The sequence below is a fragment of the Eleginops maclovinus genome, chromosome 15 (assembly GCF_036324505.1).
Source record: "Eleginops maclovinus isolate JMC-PN-2008 ecotype Puerto Natales chromosome 15, JC_Emac_rtc_rv5, whole genome shotgun sequence".
Taxonomy (NCBI): Eukaryota; Metazoa; Chordata; class Actinopteri; order Perciformes; family Eleginopidae; genus Eleginops; species Eleginops maclovinus.
In genome coordinates, this window is record NC_086363.1 from 13,745,238 (window position 1) to 13,771,178 (window position 25,941).

General features: G+C 40.2%; 1 protein-coding gene across 4 annotated transcripts in view; it reads right to left on the bottom strand.

Moving 5' to 3' along the window:
- Window positions 1-2,269: 2,269 nt before the first annotated feature.
- The window catches only part of plcb1l (phospholipase C beta 1-like), a 111,847-nt gene continuing 88,175 nt past the window's right edge, over window positions 2,270-25,941 (bottom strand). Inside the window, exons 23-34 of one of the 4 annotated variants that reach the window (XM_063902460.1) lie at window positions 25,553-25,657; window positions 24,859-24,974; window positions 22,355-22,493; window positions 22,061-22,114; window positions 21,408-21,627; window positions 19,515-19,710; window positions 18,129-18,205; window positions 17,924-18,013; window positions 17,723-17,780; window positions 17,426-17,512; window positions 16,573-16,597; window positions 2,270-4,440 (exon numbers count right to left, since the gene is read on the bottom strand). In XM_063902460.1, coding sequence (XP_063758530.1) covers window positions 4,343-4,440; window positions 16,573-16,597; window positions 17,426-17,512; window positions 17,723-17,780; window positions 17,924-18,013; window positions 18,129-18,205; window positions 19,515-19,710; window positions 21,408-21,627; window positions 22,061-22,114; window positions 22,355-22,493; window positions 24,859-24,974; window positions 25,553-25,657 — 1,265 coding nt within the window. In that variant the 3' untranslated portion in view covers window positions 2,270-4,342. Of the gene's footprint in view, window positions 4,441-16,572; window positions 16,598-17,425; window positions 17,513-17,722; window positions 17,781-17,923; window positions 18,014-18,128; window positions 18,206-19,514; window positions 19,711-21,407; window positions 21,628-22,060; window positions 22,115-22,354; window positions 22,494-24,858; window positions 24,975-25,552; window positions 25,658-25,941 lie in introns of those variants that run through there. The other 3 variants (XM_063902458.1, XM_063902457.1, XR_010167524.1) reach the window with 3 other exon arrangements.

A 25,941-nucleotide genomic window follows, 5' to 3' on the forward strand; every position in this document is an offset into this window, starting at 1 on the left:
CTCTCTTTTCACGGGATTTGGTAGCTTCATTGTGGACGTAGGTTTTCTCAGGTGTGTTGCTGAACATCAAATGTGTCTCTTCTGCTACATGGGACCTCATGTTGTAGGAGAGTGTCCATCTGGAAAGGGCTGAAGGTGTCTTAGTAATGCCAATGATCCCCCCTCCTTTTTTCCCTGTTCCGTTGATCCACTCCATTGCTTGGTCTGGATCGACCTGGTTGAATCGTTGATCGGACCGCTTCACAACAAAGTTGCCTCTTTGGAACTCAGATAGTACAGGTTCTGGGAGTTGGTGCATCTCAGCAATATACACTGGCCCCCATCTTGCATAGTTCAGGTGGTCATATCGCATGAAGTACGGCAACATCCAGCTGAAGGAGTGAAGATGAAGCTCCCAGAGTCCATCACGCTGAGCTCGTGTAAACTGCAACAGTGTTGAGACCATATCCATGTAGTTCCACCAGAAGACAAAGTTGACATCTTCAGATTTACTTGCGATGAAATCTTTGAGGAGACTGTCAAACTGTTCCTGCTTCAGATATGTTATCAACTGAGGAATCATTTCAGGATTTTCATCAGCAGCCATAGCAGAGATCTCATCATGGCATTCCTTGTTTGATTCTGCAGCAAACGCGAGGAATGTTGGCAACAAAAGCTGCCATAGGGCCTGCAAGGTCAGTTTGTGAGCTCTCATACCCTTGTTGTATGCTTTCCCTGACATGACAAGCATGACAGCACCCTCCCCCAGCAATCCACTCTCCAGCCACACTTCAGCTAGACCAGACCCAGCCATGTGATCTCCGATAGTCTTTAGGAAGTTCATTGCAATATGAAGTCCACCAAGCCGAGGGATTAACTTGCCCTGATATTCCTCAACACACCACTTCAGTTCCATGAGCTTGCAGTAAAGAGCTTGGTCCACTGTTATGACTGTATGCTCCTGGCCAAAATGTGATGATATTGCCATGCACCTCTTCACAACTGTATTGAGCGTATCATACTCATGAGCTGGAGCAAGGACTATTGGCAAATATCCTACTGCTGTCTGCTCTGGTTCCTTTGACGAGACTGACTGATTGAAAACGGTCCAAGAAGGTTTGGGTTCAGAATCCTGACGTCGCAGGAAGAAAGCCATGTCTGTTGCTTGTGCTTGTTTCACACACTCACTGTCTCCTTTAGGTCTGGTAAACCAGGTCTTGTTAACATGTGATGTGAATACTGGCTTGGGTCCTCAAAGGGTCCTCAGCGATGGGACTGACCATGCTATGTACTGATCTAAATATTCAACTTGGTACGTTTCATGGTGGTCTCTTTTTGAATATTTTTCCCTATTCACCTGGGTTTTTCCCGTCTTAGAATTTAGAGAACAAATGCTTAGTTTGCAAAAAAAAAAAAAAAAAAAAACATGAAATCTCAGACAACTTGCAATGGATTTTTTTCTTTGTTATCATATAATATGGTGTACATCATATGTCATATCAACAGGGAAAATTTCAGAGTAACTTTTATTTAATATTTATGTCGGCCTTAAAAAATGACACAAATAATGCTTAATTTCACCTTAAAAGTTGGTATTTTGCATATATATATACATAAAAAAGGCACTGAGCCTCCACTATATCCTTGTTTGACCCTTGACTATCGATCTAGAAACTTAATTTCCTCATCTTGATTGCCTACTTACAAAAAAAACTAGGAGGAAATGGTCCAATAACTGTGCAAGATGGGCAATTTGGCGGCCATTTTAATATGCAAATTAGAAGGTCAAAACCTCAAAATTTCACCCGGGTACCGGTTTTTTTGGACTCAGCACCCTTGAAATATGTAAGGTAGGCCGGTTCCCGACTTGTACCCATAAATGCTCCTTACTTCTTATAAAAGGCCTTTTTTCTGAAATCCGTCTAGACTATATTGGATCTGGTGACCTGCTTTCTTGCATCAGAGTTTCATCATTTTCAGTCTCTATTCTCCCCTTCTCCACCAATATTTAGGTCCACCAACATTAAAACCTGTACATTTGTCACAGTAGAGACACAAAATACACATGAACCTGAAACTGAGCATAATAGGGCCCCTTAAAGAACTCCAACGATGACACAAGTGCCCTAGTGAGGATCTGTTTAATAATTGAATACAAGAAGGTAATGGAAAAGCTAAGAAAATAAAGGCAATACAATGAGGTATAAATGATAGTGACAACATATATCACTTACACAAACACAGAAAATATTTAGGGGTCAAGGACAAATCAAAAGACACACAACTCCAGCAGAGTACAATAATAGCCACATTTATTTTAATTACAGGCAAATTCCCTTTACACTATATATTTTTTTATCCTTAATGTCATACATACATTTACATTTCCAGAGTGCATACACATAAGTTGTTGGGGAGTAGGGCTGTTAAATAAAGTGGTTCAAGACTAAAAGGAAGTACGTCTCGCGTTTCTTATGAGACACATGTCAAATACTGCTCATCACAAGCATTACTCAGTAGTGGAACTGTACTCAAAAGTGCACACGGTCTATTCAATATCAGACAGCTCCATATAATATAATATCATATAATACAATGGCAATTTAAACAATGTTGCATTTCACACATTCAACATCAAACAAGGCAAACCTATTCAAAGGCACAGGACTCTCACATCAATATCGTCTTTTTAGAAAGTAGTTTGTACTTACATGTCAGGTAACCCTTCACATTCAACTCTCTTTTTTTTTCAGCTGAAATATGATTGATATCAAATGACCCGTGAGTTAAATGGCACTGGACAATAAGGAAGTCAATAAAAAACACTTCCTCCTGGTTGCTGAATGGGCAAAGTTTGTTACATAAAGAGGAAATAGTCCAGTTATATGGCAATAATCCACTCATTAGATTAGTAACGCTGGTGTTTAACAGATATTAACTGAGCGTTCTGGGTTTTTTCACACGTAACTGGACTATTTCCCCACTTCTTACTACATCTACCAATTGTGAGTTAACATTAGGCAGCATGCCTGTGGGCAGCATTCTTCCTGTGGTCGCGGGCATCTGCTCTTTGTGCGGGGGAACTGCACACATATTCCTCTGTAGGTACACAGAAAACTAGTACCAGAAACCAGGAGGGGCCACTTTAAAAACTACAGCAGCATCCTCTTCTTTGTTAATATCCAGGTTTGACTGTTTTAGGACGAAGCTGAAGAATACACTGCACAACCTGTTAAGTAGAGCCATCTAACAAAAGGGAGTGTTGTTACTTGTTTTAGTCCCATCCAGCTCATGCCACAGTGATGCATTAAGCCACAGTGCACCGTTTTGCAGGTTTTAGTTCAAATGTTTTCAGAGAAAATAGATTTACATTTATTAAACATCTCTGCTACGGAGCTACTGTAACGTTTACAGTTGTTTAATGACATGCAGATACTGTACAACACACTTTCTCTTCACTTCCTTTCTCTTCACAAACTTGTTAACAAACTAGCCAAAAAAAATGATACTGCATTATATCACCATGCCAAATATCATACAAACCATATAACTGAACATTTAAAAAAGTGATGGGTTTCGAAACAAAATAGCAGCAACACATAGGCTTCTGTGAGAACAAAATGGAGAACCAGCAAGCCACCAGTGCCTCTGGGTTAAAGTAAAAGAGTTACAACGTTACGTAGGGAGCCTTCAGTGCAAGTAAGTAAGAGTGAATCTAAATCGTATAAAGATGGAAGCTTCAAAGGCGGACTATGCAGTGGTTTTATGTACAGTACAAGGTGACTCCACTTAAATGACAACGTCCACTGTACTGTAAGTGAATTCAGAACCATGGCACAACACCTCACTAACCACCACTACTGTCAATATCATGATAATAAAAAAGAATGAAAAGAAACTACTCTCTCTGTGCAATAGTTCAAGTAAGTTATTTCCTGCAAATAGTTAGTGCTTTGTTACACATCCTGTGGCCGTACCGAAAGAGACGACAACATGAAGGGGACATATAAATACACAAAAAGGTACTATTTACACAAAACGGTTTTTTTTCCGGACAAGACTGCACTACAGCAGAGAAGACCTCTACTCACCAATTCAGGCTCAGATTTGATCTAATCCTCCCATTGGTTAAAATTAGGACCAAAGATGGGGCAGTCTCATCCTAGATCTGTGGTCACAAACACATCCACCAATCAGTGTCCCAGTGTGGAGCAAAGCGCAGAGGTTCAATCTCTAAAGGGGCGTGTCGTGGACTCGTTCCGACGAGCAATCCTCCGTGTCGTCCTCTGACTGTGATGCCTTGTGGTTTAGCTTCTCCATCGTTGATGATGCAACAAGGTTTCCATGGCAACTGTCGCTGTCGCTAAGCTTGGCCTTGCTGCTGTCCTGAACAAACTCTTGGATCTCCACGGGTAGCCTGCGAAATTTGTCCTGGTACTCCTGGTCCAGATCGCTCTGTAGCTGTGGAGGAAGAACAAACAAGTCAGCCCGCAGGAGAAAAAAGATACAAGTAGAAGATCAGAGCTGTAATCTGGAGGGTCTTACAATTGATACGTGTATTTGATGATGTTCACAAAGACAGAAAAAAGAGCACATTGTTTCAATAATGTCACAAAATGAACGTTTTAGTTACTCATGCCAAGAACATCAAACCCCTGCGGAGGTTTTGAAAACTTAATGAGTCATTCCTTCACCGGTTTAAAAAGCTACAGTACTACCAAAGTTCCCCAGGTCTGAATGTTCATTAAGCACTTGACTTTTCCAGAGTACATCATGTTGATAGATTCTGCTTAATTGACTTATTTGAATCAACTTTTCTGCAGGCAAAGTAGTTCTCAGAAGAGAATAACGACAACAATCCGTCATAGAAAACAACATGAAATGGACCTGTTGAGTCCAGGAACATCAGGAACAATGTCCATATCAAACAACAGAATATACACTGCCCGGCCAAAAAAAACGTCACAAGCCTGTGGGGGGCAGTGCTATGATCTGGGGTTGCTGCAGTTGGTCTGGTCTAGGTTCAGCAACGTTATGTCCCCAAAGAATGTGGTCAGCTGACTACCTGAATATACTGAATGACCAGGTTATTCCATCAGTGGATATTTTCTTCCCTGATGACACGGGCATGTTCCAAGATGACAATGCCAGGATCCATCGGGCTCAAATTGTGAAAGAGTGTTTCAGGGAGCATGAGACATCATTTTCACACATGGATTGGCCACCGATTCTCCCGTCATCAATACAAGATCTTGGCGAAAAATAAATGCAAGACAGAAATAAATGTTGTGACGTTGCAGAAGCTTGTGGAAACGATGTCACAGCGAATGCGTGCCGCTAAAGGCAGTCCAACGAAAATTAGAGTGTGTGACCTTTTTTTTGGCCAGGCAATGTATTTTCAATCTAACTATTAGAAGTATTCTAATGGCCTGATTTTTTTTGCCACTTTTTAACGATTGGTGCATTATCCTAATGTATCCTAGGAAGCATCTTCAAGCATTGCATCATCAGTTGTTTTGAGTCATATTTCATTCAGTATTAACTTTAATTCGCTCTTTTTGGTTTCCACCCACTCCTGAGGGAGATATCAGATTCTTTACCTGATGAAAATGGAGTTTGTCAATATTTTCACCAGCTGGTCATAACATTGTCTGTCAGTAAGATAAAGACAAATGCACTGGACGTCTTTAATGATAACTGGTGGAAAGATCTAGCATGGACCAAGAAAGAACCCAATACATTTTGGAGCGATTGCAAATACCCGGGTGGATAGCTGAATTATGATTTTAAAATATAGTCTTCGTGCTATATTTTCGAAGTCTCATTAAAGTCAGAAAAATGTGTTCCCAACTTGGAACTTCCTGTGAAATGTTGGGAGAGCGACTCTCCAACTCGGGAAATGGGGCTATCCCAGGAGCATGTGAATGCACCATTGGCCTTAGAGGAATTTTACACACCATTCTGGTTTTGCAAGTGCTAGGGCAGAGTAAAGCCTGTGATTTTTTCCTATGACTGCTTAAAAATGACAAGGAATATTAATTTTTTGCACAACTAACATTTGAAACGACAAAGAAACTGTAGATAAGTGACCAGGTACCCTGATCCCCCTGACTCTACATATATACACTCCCCTCCCCTCACGCAGGAATAAAAAAGAGAAGCTATTTTTCTCCCAGGCATAGAGGCCCCCAATGATTACAGATGACAAGATTGTATTCATTTCATTGTGAGCCAATAATTGCTGTAATGCTGATTTCTCTGTTTAACTACCCGGCTGGCTCCCACGGGAGAGCAGTAATTAAAAGAAAAGCCGGTAAGATGAATGGTGTCAGAGTCTCGCGGCTCAACACAGTCAGCGTTATGAGAGATCGAAAATACCTGCGAGTTCTGATAGGGATGATCCGGGATCCATTTTATGTCTGAGGGGTCATGTTCAATGAATAGATTTCAGACTCACACCAAATTCCAAACTTAAAAGTTAACACATAACAATCTTAAAAGAAAATGCATCACTGAAAAAGCCAAGGTTGCTTTTGATGCTGTAAATCTGAGTTTGAGACATATACGCACTTCTGCAACATCCTCAGATAGCTGAGAAAAAAGAAAGCTGCTAAACACAAAGCTGCATTATTTTAGATGAACTCATCTAAATCTATCCTCCAATCAATACAGCGGTCATGAAATTCAAAGCTTGCAGAGAGAAGCCCTGAAGTGCTCAACCTATTCACAAAATAAATCTAATTCGATGAGCCCAGAAGAGGAAGAATGAAGGTCAACGAGCTCCATCCTGCTCTCTAGACTTTCTAATTTTCTGCCCTCTCCACTTCAGTTTTTGAGATGGTACATGCTTTTCATTTACGAGTACTGCAGAGCAAGATGAGAGAACCTGATTGTAAAGGTCTTGCCTTCACAGCGCATTGCTAGGATGGGATTGGTGTTCAATTATGAGAATTATGATTATATATGTGTATGCTCTGGGTTTCAAATCAGGTTATACATGAGGGTACATAACCACTGCGACAAATCAAAATCAGAAATCAGAATCAGAAAACCTTTATTCGAGGGGACCTTTTCATTAGTTACAGCAAAAAGAGCCAAAGACAGCTTAATATTACACCCAAGATACAAAACTATATACAAGATTTTTTTTTTTTTACAAAATACACAAAAATAGACCTCAGAAACAGTTCTGAGGTATAGCAGCCAGGTAAATATTGCACATTTCAGTAACTTTAAAGTACAGTTCTTATTGCACAGTAAATATTGCACAGTATATATATGAAATGAATCCCTTTACAGAAACATATACCAGTAACTACATTTTATGTTTATTTTACACCATTATTTTATACTGTCTTTGTCTTTCTCTTCTGCTTCTTCCGCTCATTAGTGGGAATGCTGTTGAATAGCATTCAGACCTCAAGAAAAAGCAGAGGAATAAAGAAACATGGTAACAAGCTGTGAATGCTGCTGAACTAGAGTGACAGCCAGAGAACACGGACAGCTGCTGGATCTGAGGCTGTGTGTCTGTGTGTGAAATGAAGGAGCTCTTGACTTGTGTCTTTCTAATGTTTTGAGTGGTACAGCAAAGCCCCCACCGAGCACAGCGTCTTAAGGTCACCTTCCCTGGAACATGCCTCATTCTCTCTGTGGGTCTCACAGAGCGGACATCACAACCAGATGGCTAAAGATGCACCACAGCTCGGCTCCCTCTCCCTGCTCTGCTCTGCGCATGACCTACTTAGGGGTGGGACGGTCTGCACACCGTGGGCGCGCGTACACGTGTGTGTGCAGCTTGCCTTTACCCTGCCTGCTGAGGCCCTAACACCCTCTGATTAAAGCTGTGATTTTTCTCCCATGTGATGACATCCAGGCACATGTGAAGGAGGTGGGAGCAGAGGGGTGAGGTGCAGTTCTCCGATAGACGTGTGTCAATCTGCGGGCATGTCTATGTGTGTCCTGTGCATGCAATCAACAGTTCAGAGGCGAACACCAACGGCCGTCTGTTAGAGTCAGGGTGCTGAATGATGCGTTGCGTTCACCAAAGGGACAGCTTGAAAAATCCCAAGGAGTGATACAAATACGGAGGATTAGAGACCAGATAGATCAGTCAGCAATTTGCTTTTTGATCGGTAAATTCCATCTGAACTCTTAGGAGTTTGGCAGTAAAGAGATGATTAATTATGATAGGTGTCCACAGGGGGATTTTCAGATGTGAGGGGTTGAGCTGCTTTCCATTATTAGACACTTGATTGGCGTGCAATGAGGCACTTCCTGCTGCAGGATTTCAAACCGAAGAAAACTTTTGAGCATATATAACGAAAATAAGCCAAGCAGTTTCTGAGTTTTTCGTCATTTAAGAAGAACAACGTCATTATTTTGGGGGAGATTCTAGACGCGGCAGGTTGAGCTTGACGTCCCTACATGGCATCAAGTAGCCCAGACATACTGAGGAGTGGCCAAAGGGACACCTCGTCTCTTTCAACGCAGCGTGGTGCCACCAAAAGTTGCCTGCATATGCCTGGATGGGTGCGCGTGGTAAGGCAATGACACACACCATTCCTTCCGAGGCTTTCTGAAAGTGTTGGTGTATTATAGTTATAGCGATTTCTGGTGTGGAACATCAAAAACATCGCAATGTTTGAGCCGTAAAGTGAGGTCAACTGTGAGGCTTTAAAACACAACTGGTTGAAAAGAAATGGCCATTTTGAAACTCAGGCAAACAAAGTGTGTGTGTGTGTGTGTGTGTGTGTGTGTGTGTGTGTGTGTGTGTGTGTGTGTGTGTGTGTGTGTGTGTGTGTGTGTACGGTCCAGTTTCTGTTTGGACACCAACCAGCAGCAGTTATCCTGCCAGCTTTTCAATCTGTCCCTTATCTCTGAAGACCTGTCATCTCTCTCACACACACACACACACACACACACACACACACACACACACACACACACACACACACACACACACACACACACACACACACACACACACACACACACACACACACTCACTCACTCACTCACTCACTCACTCACTCACTCACTCACTCACTCACTCACTCACTCACTCACTCACTCACTCACTCACTCACTCACTCACTCACTCTTCTGCCTTTCTTAAAATACAGCACTCAGTGACCTTCTTCACCAGCTGTCCTCGTTTTGAGAAGCTATCAAGGGAAGCAGAGGAGGCCTCCAAAGAGCCAAATTAATTCTTTGCTTTGAGCCGTGACATAACGTCGGCTGCAGCGCCACGAAGAACCCTTCGCCCGGGAACACACCACACAGCTTCAGTATGCAGCTATGTAAACTCTGCCTTGTCGCTCAGTCACAATAAGGAGAACTGAGGTAAATATTTCTGCTCCTCTATCTTGGTTTGAAAAGAAAGGTTTAGCTAGCTGTTGCTCCGACTCCTGACCTTCAGATACACTGCATATCCAAACACGGCCCAATTAGGCTGAAGCAAAGATCCCATGTCGAACCATGAGACAGGGTCAACACCCTGTCAGCACCGCGGGTTTTTGAAGAAAAAGGAGCCTCGCCGTGCAATGTGTGTGTGTATGTGTGTGTGAGAGAGTGAGGGAGAGCAGAAAGGAAAGAAAACACCATTCCTTTCACAGCTCTTCTGCACTGGTCAGAACTATGACTATAAACCGTGTTAACTCAATGCCAGAGAAAAAAAGGACACGGGTATGGAAAGAAAGAGACAGGAGCAGACTCAGAAGCCTGCATTTCCATTCACTAACTGTGTGTGTTTGTCAGTGCCCTTTCACGACTCAAATAAATAATGTTTTTGCTTTGCAGGAGTATTTCTTGGATTCCACCTTCAGCTCCAGGAATTGAAAAAAACATTCCTGCATAGCTCCCTTTAGTGTGTACAGTAATGAGTGTTTCCCTAAAAGGATTGGTTCAAGAGGAAAAGGCCAGCTGTGAAAAGAGTTGATATCTTTGAATCAGATGTGGATGCTTACTAAAAGATGCTACGTTTTACAACATTTGTAATTATATCCTTGGAAAATTAAATGACATTCATATAATTATTAGAGTTGTTGTTTTTCAGGTCACGACATGTCTCAAGGGGAACGCCCATGAAGAACTAACAACCTTCTTCAACAGTAAACCAGTCAGCATTAACACACTTCATTCCAACTCAACAGAAACACAACTACCATCATCAAACCAGTCTTGGTAAGTATTTCGACTCTTTCAAAAGACATATTTAACCCTTAAATACAGAATTAAATGTGAAAAAATACAACACGCCACCTAGCTAACTAGCATTCATTATTGCTTTGACACGACTGAGAACTACGAATCGTCCATCCTGCTAGTCTCAAAGTCAAATCTTCACAGCGATGGGAAAATGTGGTCGTGAAAAATATCAGGCTATATACATTATGCTGAATGTCTCATTTTGCATAGAAATGTATTTCTCCTCATTCATCATGATACGATCAGCCTTTCAATAATACTGTTTAAATAATTAGTGTAAATAATGATAATAAATAATTAGCTATAAATCAATCTACTAAGTGGATGTGTGAATAAATCACCATATAGACCTATTTGCACAACCCTAATTTACGGTACAATTGGAGCAGAACTTTGGAGAAAGACTGAACAACAACAACAACAACAACAATATTAGTTTTCTTTTTCAAAATCACAAGTTATAAGAAGGTAATTATTGTCTGTCGAAATCAGTTTGATAGAGATATCCTCAGTTTCAGTACTAGGGACAGCGGCGCTCTTACACTAGTCAACAGCGCTGACCATTACTCGGAAATAGCTAATCGATAATAACGGGAGTCATTTTATAGTTTTGTTTTTTTTCATAGTGCCTTAATAGCATCTAAAGTAAAAATATGTTCATCATCCTGTTCTTAACTTTGTATTTCTGCCATTTGGTGTCTGGAAAGAAGCTATTTTACTTTAAAAAACGGTACATTTCCAGGCCAATGAAAGACACTACCTAGGACTGAGGAGAACTGTGGTGTTGGATTATTATTCTCTGTGGGTTCATGATTACGAGCAACCCCGTCACATTCATTCGATCCATTGTTAATTGATTAATATTGATTAGTGCAGCTTTAAACCCCCATGCCGCTCTGATAATGAGGATGTCAAGGTTTTTTTCTCTTTTTGATTCTGTGAAACGGGTAAAAATATGGGAATTTATTTTCTCTTTATATTCTGTCAAAACAATCATTTAGCTGTAAGCAGTCCAGCTTTTTTCTTCGATAATGAATTAGTGGCACAAAATCGAACAATTAATTTAAAGAGCAGGCTGTAAGTCTTCTTCAACAGTCTTCTTCACTAATTCCAATATGCTTATCTTTTCAAAACATGGAAAAACAAACATAATAGGCTTTTTTTCTAGTCCTTAAATTCTTCAAACAGGATTGCCATCCACCATAATATACTTTCCACCTCAAAACCTCTTCCAGTTCCTCCAGCCTCTGCCTCACATGATCAAAAGTCTTTTGGCTGTCCTCAACTCTTATAAAAGTGTGGCTCCAGTAGGAACCACACTTTGCATGAGTATGAGTTCAGAAGTGAATTTTCCTTAGACAGAGCACAACCCTGGAGAGCTTCATTAGCACGTATGTGGGCACACATAATGAACACTCGTGCACTGATCTAAAATAGCAGCTAGCATAATAGAGCAGAAGAGTAACCAAGCGTGCAGCATGTACGCGCACTCACACACTCACAATGGATTTTACTTCACTACCTCTGGTTTGCACGCAGTGTTCCCTGTGGGGATCGTGTGTGTGTGTGTGTGTGTGTGTGTGTGTGTGTGTGTGTGTGTGTGTGTGTGTGTGTGTGTGTGTGTGTGTGTGTGTGCGTGTGTGTGTGTGTGGTCACTAGTGCATTATTGATGTAAACCCGGCAGGCAGGGATGATGCAGATCAAAGCTTGTGATGAGGGAACATAGTCGCCACCCCTACATCACCCATAGAGGCAGGGAGAGGGTGGCCACATATTTTCTCCCTTCCTCCTCAAATCCAGCCTTCACCGTCTCCTCCAACCTGTTTGCTCACCCCCCCCCCCACGCTTCATCCCTCCCCCCTCCTGCTGCTTTCTCCCACCTCCAGTAACCATCCCTGGGATTGCGTCATGAGCTCTCAGTTCCAAATTAACAGATTGCAGAGAGTCATGAAGGATAGCAGAGGATATGAGCAGCGAGGAGGGGGGGGGGGGGGGGGACCCGAGTTTCCATGACAACCACACAGGATTCCTGCGTGTCGAATGGATGTGTGTGTCTGTGTGTTGGTTCAAGGCTTGCACGGTGGGGAGACACCATCTGAGATTTTTTTTTTCTCCCTTTCCTCTAAGTAAGAAAGAACGAGCATGCCTCCCACGTAATACAGTGCATTCACACACCATTCACACACACACCAACGCACACTGTGGTGAAACATACGCCGTTATCACTATGTCATACTCTCTTTCACAGCCAGATAAGGTGTTTGTGAGGGGATGACTGTGGCAGCCTTCAGTGTGGGGCTGAGATGGATGCTTGTCACTAAACATCTGTACTGTCTGTCCTTTTTGGTGCAGAGGGGGAGCACATTTTAGATGGTGAAGAAAAAGCCTTAATTGGGCCCTATAATGCTCATTTTCAGGTTCATATTTGTATTTAGTGTCTCTACCGTCACATGTCTCCCTGCTTTAATGTTCAAAAAGATCTTTATTCTCTTATACTGCCTGTGCTGCAGCACTGCTTTTCACCCTCTGTCTGAAACCAAAGCCCAGTCTGCTCTGATTGGTTAGCTGGCCGGCTCTGTTGTGATTGGTCAACCGCTTAGAGACGTCTTGCCTCTTAGCCTTTCATGTACAATGTTTTGAGTGCTAGCCAATAGAAGCGCAAGTGTTACACTGTGATGAATTTATGGTACAGAAGTAAACAAATGAGTCAAATGGAGGCGTTTCAGGCAGGGGGGTTTGTGCGGGACACAGTAAGGGAAAGGGATAACCCCAAAAAGAATAATAGGGCTCCTTTGACAGGTTATACATCGAAAGCTTAAAATAATACCATACTAGCACTTGAAATACTACATAAAAAGGGTTACATTTAGGCTAAATTACACCTTTATTGTAGGTTAAGTTTAAAGCACCTAGAACAACTTATTGCTATACTGGCTAACAAGAGAAAGAGATGACCAATCAAGAGGCTGTCAGACAAGAGCACATTTCCCACCGGCTTTAAGATGTGAAAAAAGGCAAGACAGAGTGCGTCTTCTTACTTTAAGTAAGTAATATTAGCTGGCTTGTCATGTCTTGTGTATTTGCACTTGCTTGACTTTTGGCTGTGTTGTTGAATCTTTAGTTTTAGATCATAAGTAATGTCATCATAAAAAATGCATGATTACAGCTGTCTGTATTTATGACAGCTGTGTATAACTGAATAGAACTCACACTATATAGGGAGAGCCAAATTGCACAATATTTCTTCAATCAACTGCAGAGTTCCCACTTCGTTTATTTAGCTCACTTACCCTGAGTAGGTTTAATTTTATTTGCAGAATAGATCAAATGATAACAATAACCAGAGTAGCGAGCAACTTAAGGTGGACATATGCTAACTTGAGCAGGTGACCCAAAGTAACAAGACAAGATGAAACGAAGTGAAAGGAAGGATATACAGACTTTAGGTGCTGGAACAGCAGTGGTCACCATGCTGGGCGCAGCTGACTCCTGCTGAGCGTTCTGATTGGATTATTAGCAGGACAGTGACATCTCAGTGCACATGCCGAGTGACGACAAACCTCGCCATGTCTCTTTTTCTCCATCTACTTTCTAATTCAATATGTGATCCTCAAACTTTCTAAAGCTTCATAATCTAACTAAACTTAAGTGAAACATTTGTATGAGTGCTGGGGTCTTCTTAGTGTGTGTATGGAGATAATATCTATCAAGGATTGTCCTAAACTATGGAAGATTATTAAAGTCAGGCATTATAATATTAATATTAATTAAAAAATAATAATAATAATGAATCTGCGTAGGAGCAGACATTTTTCATTTTGAGAATAAATTCTAAATGTAGATAATAAAATCAGGTTTTCAGTATGCCTATACACTAGAAGTGTCATTCATCCTCAAAAGTTTGACTTTAAAGAATAAACTTCTAGAAATACAGAACAATTAAAATGTTTAGCCTCTGATTTATCTTTTCTAGTTTAGCACTCACAAAGAAAGTTCACCTTTACTCTCGAAAAGAACCAAAAGGCTTCTTATGCTGTTAGTAAGGCAGCTAGTATCCTCCTTTAATAGATATTGAACAACAGCTTGTTAAAGATTGGTATATCTCATTCTCTTGTAAACACACACACACACACACACACACACACACACACACACACACACACACACACACACACACACACACACACACACACACACACACACACACACACACACACAACTAGCGTTACAGTGAGCCACTGGGCTCTCAGGGTCTCCACCAAGGATAGTTATAGCTGTCCATTAGTGGCTGCTCTGAGCGCAATGGAGAAAGTGGGTCAGAACTGTGTGAGAGAGAAAGTATGTTGTATCTTCCTCTCTCTGATCATGAAGACTAACACGCACACACACCATGACACACAACATAAGTATTTTTACATTAGCCCTGTCCTGGTTTTGTATGCCCTCACCCATCAGCCACCAGTGGAGCTTTCTATATCCTGTTTTCCAGTCCATCACGATTTCAATGTTTTGTATCCGTCTGTTGTTGTTTACACCATGGTCAAAATGACTAATATGGGGTTTTCCTCTGGGCTTATTCGACAACACTTTGCCTCGAATATAATTTGGGGTGAATGCTGAATGGAGTCCATTCACAGAATTAATTACGAAAGACCAGAGCTTTTACAATGGTTATATTCATGACACAAAAAGATGGTATCAGAGCTGCCAGGCAAGGCCAATGACCCGGGTTCAGTGTTTTGCTCAAGGAAATTTCCAAAGGCTATTAGACCGAGTCGGAAAAAGACTTAGAAGAAAGTATGTAAATGACCAGGCTTAGCTGACCTGTGGAAGCTTTATCGAATAAAACAACATGTTAAAAGAGAGACTGATTATCAAATGATAAAGCACATCCTCCCACACAATGTACCCTTAACTTTGGTTAGTGTTGCAGCACTGTGTAACATCCGATTATCATTTCTTTACAAATATAACCCTGGGCTTTTCTGCTAACTTCCTCCAGAGATGTGTCCTCCGACATCGCTCGCATATTTTGCATATTAAGAAGTGTCGCTCTAGGAGACGGTTGATTACTATGTAATAGCCTTCCTCGGAAGGGAATTAAATTTGCCAATGTCCGGATGTCGATTAAGAGGAGTGATTGCGACAGCAGGTGAGGTGATGGATAATCAGTTACATTTTTGTAGGAAGCTACGGTTGCTGATATCCGTTTTTTTTCCCAATGAAGAGTGGGCGTTTATGGGTCTGATTCCAACAGAGCACTTCTGATTTATACCAGTCTGACTTTAAAACATTACCTCATATATGGTAAATGTGCACTTTGCTCTTCATTTGACAAAAACATTAAAAACATGAAAGGAGGATGACACCGGAGCCTCGTTGGCAAGCAGAGAGCAATATGTTTAGTACTGCATTATGGACAAAATCATTTAGATGTACTCATAGGATGTACTATTACCACATGATATTATGAGTTCTGATCATGAAAAACTAACAAAATAGTTAGTAAAATGGTAAAAAAAAGTGAGACTATGCCTCCTATGCTTCCTAATTTGGAAATCCTTGCGCAACATTCCATGTTTTAGTAGTCCAGTCGTTCTTAAAATCATACACAAAGTTTAATACAAGATTACATTTGATGTTAAAGGGCTTTTACTATATCATTATCTTAAATGTCTTTTCCTTTTTTTCTTTAATCATTTTCCTCATAGATTTAGCAAATTGAGCTGTTGGGATGCGAGAAACATACTTTTAATAAAGTATCCCATTGCTTTCTCTCATATCGAAGTACAAACTGAGACATGTATGCTTTTAATTGAACATGCTATTGAGATGATTTGATATACCTTATTGGTAACCCAAAATGGTGATGTTCTTTCCCTCCGGTTGGTATCTAGGATCTTCCTCAAGGACACATCGGGATCAAATACGGGAACTCCGACTGGGTAAGATCTCACTACACACAGGCCAATCTGCTCTCCCTGTTATATTACTCTGCTGCCATGCTGTGCAGATAACACCTCCATGTACAGCAGTACAGCCACGCTGTATTTGTCATTCTTGCAGAGAAGTACATTACATATTTGCAATTATTCATAAGGTATTCTGCATCATAGTAATGCTTGGCAGGTCTCAGCCATTACAGAAATGCAATGCGTAGAAGCCCATTTCGGCTAGTAAAACAAAAATGTGATGAATAATTAATTCAATAAATTATTTTGAGGTATTTTGTCCTCATTTCAAGCACATTTTTCTTTTTTTTTCCCATCACAATGGCAGACACGGGCTTCCATAGGCACCAGTCAGTGGCTCAGGTGTGTAAAAGCTTGCATATTAATACTGCCGCAATAGTGCTATATTAATTATGGGATGCAAAGATGGTCTTACCATGCTCTCCAGCTGCAAAATCGTCCTACAATGACAGTCACAATGACAATGTTGGGAACAGTGCAACTACAATTGGAAAAGCAGTCATGCTCCTGGAGGTGCAGTGATGCATCCACTTCAGAGTGAACCCACTCATGTATATGCAGTATAGCAGAGTGGCATTAGTGGAATTACATCAAGGCCAGTATTTAATTAAATACAGCCAAATAACTCTAATACTGTATGGAACTACATAGAGTAGGGCAGGTATTGGTATTCAAACACACAGTCTGATAACAGCATACATATTGCAATACACAACTATTTTTTTTTGCATTTGAAGGTCATCCAAAAAGTGCCAGAGCTATATCTGAGTAAACCTGGGCCGCATCGCCCTCTAGTGGTGTGTACATGAACAACTACAGGACAATTCAGCCACATTAAAACCAAAATGATTTCCTGTAACTGCTTTTGACATATGTATATGAAGTACAATACGCTAAAGAGCTAAATTCTGACCCAAGTGTAACATATTTCTCTAAGTAGCTGGACCAACAAACCAAATGAAGGTCTTATGACAGCATTTCAATTCTTTAAAAATGTACGACGGTTGCTGCTGGTCACCATGTGTAGCCTCAGCAGTTAATACTAAGAGGAACAGTCTTCTTTGTCAGTTTTTTGCACATGCGAAGATCGAAAGACATGCTGAGCAGTGGATCCTGCCATGCAACAGCCCAGTCACTTAAAAGGAGCGCTACAGTGAGAATGTGATGGAATTCATGAAAAACATCAGAGTGTACAATGATCAACAAATGCTTCACACAACAAGAGTTATTTCACATCGAAGTTTAGCTTTTCTGAATAAATGCCTTACCTTCGGCCTTTCATCTAAGATTTGCTGGCGGTTATCCTTGTGCTTCTCCAGTAGTCTCTCGTGTCTCTTACTCTGTGCGTCTTCCAACTACACACACAAACACACACATACCATAAGGGCTTTGCACGACATTATTACACATATAACTGTAGGTAGTTTTGTAGGTAGTGGTTTATCATAATAACAATTAGTAAGTGTTTTTTAGAGTTAAATCACATGACTCTAATTGAAGTATGACATTTTTTTTGTTGCAGAGGATGATTATCGAATTCTTTATCAAATTAGAGCCGCTCTTACCCGTTTGATATATTGCACCACCTCATTGACAAATGATCTGTTGATCTCCAGCTTCTCTCTGTGGGGAAAATGACAATAATAGTCAAACTTAGCAGCTAGTCCCAACAGAGCTAAATCTTTAGTATTTAGTGACATCTAGTGGTCATTCAAAAACAACAACTTATAAGGACTGTTATTATTGTTTTAAAACAGATAACTTACTCTTCTGTCACGTTCTTGTCTTTAGATTTGGCTTCGTTGATCTTCTCTTGCCTTTTCTTGTCCATTTTCTTCTTCAGATCCTTCTTTTCTCTGTAGAGGTGAGATGGAGAAAGAGGATTAATAGATGGAATGAAAAATGCTAGGATGCGTCTGTGTTACTGTAATGTGAATGTGTGAGCATGCTGTTCGCTGAATGCCGTCTTACTTCTCGCAGATGTCTCTGAGCTTTTTGAGCTGCGCACTCTGGCACTCCTCTGCTATAGTGGTCAGCTTCTCAACCAGCTAGAGTGAGACACACAAAGACAGATGGATTATTTCACAGACAGAACGTAAAATGTTTCACATAAAATATTCATTATCACTATTACAATGTTACTGTCTCTCCATGTACAGAGACATTAATGTATTATTACATGATGGACACTGGGAACTGCTGATCCATTTATGCCCTAAAAATATTGAAGAAAAAAAGTCAAAAAAGTTTGATAGAAATAATCAAATTCTTGATTATTTCTATCATTATATCACTCTGCTCAGATCTTAATTAAACCACATATAGATCAGGGAAACAGAACAAATCTCCCTTATGCTTGCTGTCTTTTGCTTGAATAAATCTACCTGGCGCCTCAGCTGTGCTCACTGCGCAGATGTACTGGAGCAGAAGACATGTATTTTTCCACACCGTACGATAGCACATGTGCACAGGCAGCAGAATGATGACTTTAATCATCTAAAGGGGGGTGACTTGGAGTTTACTGCAGCATTCACTCAGTCATTTGTTTATTCATTAGTCTGTCTGAGATTTATTGAGAGACAGTCAGCACTTTATCAAGTCCAACACAAGTCTGGACAAGCTCCTGAATGTGTGTGCTACTTGTGTGTTTGTTTATCCAATGGCTACATACAGTACATGCTTGTTTATATTATGTATCTTAACATGTAAGGAAACACTGAATAGATTTACTGTTATAATAAACTCTGGCATACTGTGTAAGGAATGACATTACATCAGTGTAATTATATTCAATCTGTCATTTAAAAAGAATGAATCTAGCTAAGGGGGTGGCCATAAATGGGCAGCTAACAGAGGTACAGGGATGACAGGAAATATGACATGTGGGATCTGAAGTCTTTCATCATAAATAAGTAGTATTTCTCAACGGGCCATTGTAGGAAAGTAATGAATAAAATAAAGACATGGAAAGTCGGGTAATTTTGGAGAGAAAAGGCTACATTTCAGAGATTAAAGTGAAACATTACTTAGAAAAAGTGATGTCAACATTTCTCAGCATAAAGTGATACATTTAGGGGAACAAAATGTGAAAATGTTTGAGAAAAATCATCTTTGAAATAGTAACGCAAAAAAAAGGTCGCTTAAATTGCCTTTTAGTTGAATTTGCGCATAAACCATGTTGTCAGTGGTGCAAATAAAGATGTAAAGTCTTAAAAGGCTGTATGTTTTAAAAGTGAGTAAAAACAGACAGTATGAGAAAGATTTGTTGCAACCCTGCTACGTACTTTTCCCTGAACACCTAGCCAACACATCTACTGCGTACATGTGTGTATTTGTTGTTTGTTTGTGCCTGAGTACCTGCTTGATGTGTTCTCTCTTCTGGTACTTCTCGCTGTAGTACTGCTCCTGGCGCAGTGTGAGGAGCTGCTGCTGTTGCTGCTCCTTCAGCTCTGCAAGCCTCTGGCTGCACTCCTGATCCAGGTCACACAGCTCCTGGTCCAGGGTGGACAGGGAGTGTTCCGACCGACTGAACACACACACGCAAACAGAACATCTGGAAATTAAGATAACTTATATTTTCAGTTAAATAGTCCTCGGACATTGTACAATTAGCAACACAGATATCACATTGATGCACTCATGACACAAACAGGTCTCCTTATCATCAATTTTAACTTCATCTGGTAATGTTGCTATGAATTTTAACTATAAAGGGAGAATTCATTCTAAAATAAACATGTTTCTCATTGGCTGTAGTGCCATTTATTCATCTAGATAGAAGTTGGAACTGTTGGTTGTGTTCTTTTCAATATAATATATAATACAGAATAATGTAGTACAATGTGCACATCAATACTTTAACTCGTATTTATTCTATTCTATTTTATTTTTAATTTAGCATCTTGTATTTATATAAATATCCTTATTTCATTTCTTTATTGCACATCCTTACTTCAACTTACTACTTTTATTAAAAGTTTTAATTATATTTTCCTCTTTTATCTTATTTTAACTTACTTATATAAATTGGGTCAACCGTGACCAAACCCAATTTCCCCTGGGATAAAGAAAGTATTTTGATTCTGATTGCGATCAATTTTAAAATGGCACTAGATTGCACTCATCTTTTGGTGGTGAAAGTCAAAAAATATATTTTAAAAACTCAACAGAAACCATGACCTCAAGATAATCCCGAGCACTTGTTTTGAAAGTTTCATGTAGGAACTGTTTTCTTTTCGTGCCGCTTTGAGAACCACAAGCTGAGTGCTAATATAATTGAGAGAAGCCAGACAACCGAAACTTGGGAACTCAAACCCAGTAGTAAACAAGGTTTGATGAATAATTTTCAAGCTCAGGATGAACAATGCTTTTAAATGAAATGTGTTCTCTGTCTGACTCAGCAGCCCCCTGCTCTCCACACTGTCTGAGAGGACTATAATCTTTGCTGCGTGCAAAGTACTGAATCTTCAGTGTGTGATGAACTCCTGAGGGCCCTGAACGACTCCCTGGGGCTTTGAGGAAGCCTTATCCACTCATTTTGATTCTACACGTAGCTCAACCTTTCTTTGTTCTGCACGGCACTGTTTTCTCTGGAGCAATACAATCAACAATGGATTTTAAAGTGCATAATGTGTATTTATGTCGGTGGAACACAGAATGAAGAAAAGGGAAAAGAACAATTCATACCCTGTTATACTCAATGTTATCAAGAAGAACTATGAGTTATTTTGTGATGTAGTTTTCCCCGTCCCCATTTACTAAACTTCCCAGAACTATCAAAAACAAAGGGTAGCTTAAAAAATTAAGTTAAATTTACATAATCATATTGTAAAGTTTATACAAATAACAGAGCAAAAACGGAGTGAAGATTAAGGTTCCCGCACAGGCGTGAGAGCCATGAATTAATTCAAAGTGTAACGTGTTGTGGTCACATTCAATTCTGGCTTAAAGAAAGAATAGAATGTATTTCAGTAGTAAGTGCTGGTAAAAAAAAAACGTAGCTTTTGAGTGGGATTAGTAAGTGATGCTAACACCATCTCTTTATCATATACTTAAAAAGTGATTTGCTAGCTTTTACTTTATTGACATTTGGCCAGTAAGTCATGGCAATAATAAAAGCCAAGAGACTATTTTTGTTGTTGTGATGATGTGTTTTTGGTGGATGTCTTAGAAGATTCACAGCAAAATGGAAAGAAAAAAGTAAAGAAAGGAATCAAACAGTTTGAAGAGGCGAAGAGGAGGGCCACCTACCTTTTCTTACCATCTCGTTTGTGGCTCTTCTGCAGGGCCGAGCGCCGCCGCTGATACTGGCCCTGCAGCTCGGACACGCGAGCCGTGTGCTCCTTGATCATCTCGCTGGTCTTGCGATGGTGTTTCCGCACCAGCTCCTTCATCTCCTTGTACTGCTTCCTCTGCTCTCGAACGAAACCCTTCTGCTGCTTCAACTCCTCCACTGTCTGAGCCTCTACTTCTAAAAGGAGGGGATGGAGGCCCCGCAGGGAAAGGGTACAAAAGGGAGTGAGAGAAAGGGTGAGGACTTTTATCAACTCTTTGAAGACTGAAGGGATCGGCAGTTATAGAATTTCAATATAATCAAACAACAAAATAATCACATTCTATCAGAATCATGAGCTCTGACTTATATGACAGCATAGTCTTATTTGTTATGTGATTGTCAATTCTTGTTAAAACAAATCAATTAAAGTACAATTTATTTGCACAGTATCGATTTATTAAGTTATTAAATGATAGTGATAGCTCTTCATTATAGGTCTTTATTTTGTGGGCTTAAAATCCATAATCTGTCATAATAAATCATCAGCACATTAACAAAGTAAATGAAACACAACTCTTTTTAATAATAAAGTAAGAACTCAAGGATGAAGAATGAAGAATAGGCTTACCTGTGAGGACACTCTGAATGATGTCTTCGGTCTTAACTGATGGTTTCAATGAGCCTGTGTAAGACATTTGAAATGGACATTTAGTAGTTACAAAATACAAAGATAAAATATTGACCAAAAAATTGACCAATCACACAGCTTAGTTGAAAACATGTAAAGTAATTGTCACCTTACAGTGGATATAATTTCAACACCCACATTTCAGTCCATTTAGAGACAACTTCATGTAACATTTAAGCTTTGTTATTTGAAAAAGGTGATGAGTGGATCACAGGCTTATTATCCACACAGTACCTGCTGACTGTGGCTGGTGTCCGACCAGCGACGGGGGTTTCGGGGCGATGATGGGCGTGTGGCTCAGTCCGTTCTCAGCAGGCATCGCCACCCTCTGATCCACCTTAGATTCTGAGGGAGCATCACTTCCTGCCTCCACCTGTCCACCACATCAAAGATTCAACAGTCAGATCAATCCAGTCAACACTAACCACAGACTCTTCTTTATAAATAGTTGTCGTTCATATAAGCCTCTTAAATGTTACCTACAATACAATTCTCTGCTCCTAACGGGTAAAAATGTGTCAAAACAGACTTTTTTCTTACTCTTTGTTTAAACTCTCATACAAAGTGAACTTTCTGTGACACAAAGCCTCCAAAAACATTCAGAATATATGTTGTTGGAGGAAGAAAAACCTCCTCGGGTGGTTGTATCAGTTTTCAGGATTCTCTTGTTGTACCTGAGTCCTGTAGGAGACTTTGTAGACATAGCTTTGGTAACCCACTCTCCACATTGCTTCCTGTGCTGCCGCTCAGCAGATCTTAATTTCCCCTTAGGCCTCGCTGAATCTCACACTATTCGCTCTTGTCTCTGAAAAGTGAACGCAATTTCAAGTTATCTTTGTTCGAGTCGAAGCAGATCTTCTCCTTTCTTTCTCCACTCTGTCTACATCTGCTCACTGTGCTCTGCCTTTCCACGCTCTGCCTTCTTCAGTGACTGTTTCCATGGTCACAGCATGAAACAGCACTCTGCCGGCCGGCCTCGTGGGTAATCATATCAGCGGGCAAATCAGATAAAAGACACCCCCTTAGGAACTGCCTTCTCTGCAGGCCCCTCTTCCTATAACCTGAGATAACCCTGTGTCCTGCCTTGCCTGTGGTATCACGCCTGTGTGTGCTCCCTGCGCGTACATTAATCCTTGGTGGATTCAAAAGGACACCATTAAGACAGATTACTGCTACTTTACCCTTAATGCAGCGCTGACAAGGTTACCATTCTCCTGCTTGTGTTGCTATGTTGGTGGCTCATTAGTAGGAGGTGTTCGCATTGCAATCTCTCTTTAGTTTTGTCACATGGCATAAAACAAAAGGTCACATTTTCTTAGCAGCTATGACTCAAAACTTTTCTGAGGAGCTTGGCATTTAGATAACTTTCTTGCAGTCTGTATTAAAGTGAAAGGTCACTGCTAAGCATTGTTAAGAGTTCATTAATCTGACAACTGTACTGTGTAGTAACAGTTAAGTCTACAATCACGTTTTCTATCCAGATCACATTGTGTTTATGCTTGAGGACAGTAAAAGTGTATGTCATTTTCAGAAGACATTTTTGGAATAATTTGAATACTGCATCGCCATGTTGGGACACTTCTTCTTGTGTTATGTTACTTTTTACTCTTGTCTGCACTGTCCATTTGCTGTAACACGGTAAATGTCCCCACTGTGGGAGAAATACAGATTCTGCTTCCTTCTTGCCTAATGTATATTGTCGCTTTGCTATATTTTTCAGCACATCAAAAGCATTGTTACATTTCTTTGGTTTTCATTGTATTCACTTAGCAACAACAAAGACACAGTAGAGTAAATAGGAAGATGTAAGAGGGGATATAGTTTAACAGTTTATAGTTTAAGCCCTCCACTTTAAAACGAAATATACGTCACATTTTTGCTGAAATTTGTTTTTACTTTTTAGTATATTTCTTATCCGTGCCAATATTTCTCTTTATTTTTTAATGTTAATTCGTTTCTATAATGTTTTCTTTTTAAAATTGTTGTATTTCTCTAACAACCTATTTTCTTACACTGTGTTTGCACCACTTTGCACCAAAACAAATTCCTTCGTACGTGTAAACCTACTTGGAAATAAACCTGATTCTGATTTCAGCCTGACAAAATTAAGTAATCAGATCTGCAGTAAATTGTAATGAATTCTTACAAACCAGCCTCTTAACGTCTCACTCCTGACAAGCAAACAGCATGTAGGTACACAGAGTCACAGTGACAGACCTCTAGCCTAGAATCAGAGGCTGCAGGTGGATGCTGCGGAGGGTTGATGAAATGCAGCAACATCACTGCTACAGCTTTTATCACCCAGCAAGTGGGAATGAAAACTGGCCCGAAACAAGAGTCTGCTGATACTATCTATCAGTGGATCTGTTCTGGCTCATAATCCACTGTTTCTACAGGGAAAATGAGTGTGTGTTTCAGAGAGTGGTGATATTAAAAATCTCCTCTTGAATCGTCTTTCTAATTTGCATTTTAATAAGGTTTTGCTGAAGAAAAAAGGACCTTCACTCTGCATGCATGTTCTCATTTCCCTCCATCTGGTTTAATCTAAACCAGTTAGATCCTGAATGTGAGGCGAGTAGCCAGCTGGCTGAGGGAGCGCTCATCACAATCAGCAACTGATCAGTGGCTCAAAGCTTCACACACACAAACACTAGTATTTATCAGCTCACATATGTGATGGAGAGAAGAGCACGCACGCATGCGCACGCACACACACACACATATACACACACACACACCTCTTTATCTCCCTCCTCCTCTCCGCCCTCCTCCAGAGTGAGTGCTGCCAGCTGATTGGCTCTCTGTTCCATCAGGTTGACATAGCGGATGGGGTTGGACAAGGCTTCAATGACATCTGATAAACAAAAAGGAAACAGAGCAGCCTTTTTTGGAACACTGAGCATGGTTGCGGTGGAATAGTCAAATAAAAAATAAGGTAAACTGGATTTTTTTAGTTAAAGAAAACTAATTAAAGAAAGATTTGAAGGAAAATTCATTAGGAAATCAATTTTCCATTTGAGTTTAAAATATTGTTGGGGGTTCAAAACAAGTAAGAGCATTTAGAGATGTATGATCAAATTAAATATGCTTATTAACCACCGGTTACTTGCATGATCCGCATTTTTTCGGTCATGATAGTCAGGTTTTTTGTGAGCGTCTGAAATGTATGAGAATCCGAATGATGCCGCAGCAAGAAATTGTGAAACAGCATTATCTCCTTTCCTTTTGTACAAGATGGTCCAGTGTATCCTTTGCTAAAGGACATAATAAAGCTAGAAGCTCCTTTGCTTATCATGTAAAGAATCTGAAAAGCTCTTTTATCATGGCTGCCTTGAAGGTACTGTACTATCGGGTCATTTCACACAGTTATGAACCTTCCTTAGCTGGACAAAATGTTTCATTTTGGTGGTAAAATGTTTTTATATCACTTACCTGCAAATGTGTCTGGGACATAGTCCTTTACTTCTACGTAAACGAACAGAGCCGGTAAGGTCAGGGACTGGTTCTTCTCGTTCCTTAGACTGATGTAGTGATATCCTGCAGAGACAGATAAAGGGTCAGTCAGTTCAGAAGCAACAGCTCAGGAGATCAACGTGCGTCTGGAAAAATGCAGGCAAGATGTTTGGTGACACTTCAGGAAACACCCACTGCTTTTTCAAACTTTTACATAAATCTTACATGTAATTGTCTCTGCCCTTTGTTTTAATATCAGATATTTTCATGGTTTCTGATGGTATATTGAGAAGACTTGCTGCTTGTAAACCTTTTCTTTTTCTCTATTCTCTCCAAGTCTAAAAAGATGTTAATCCATCATCAACTTC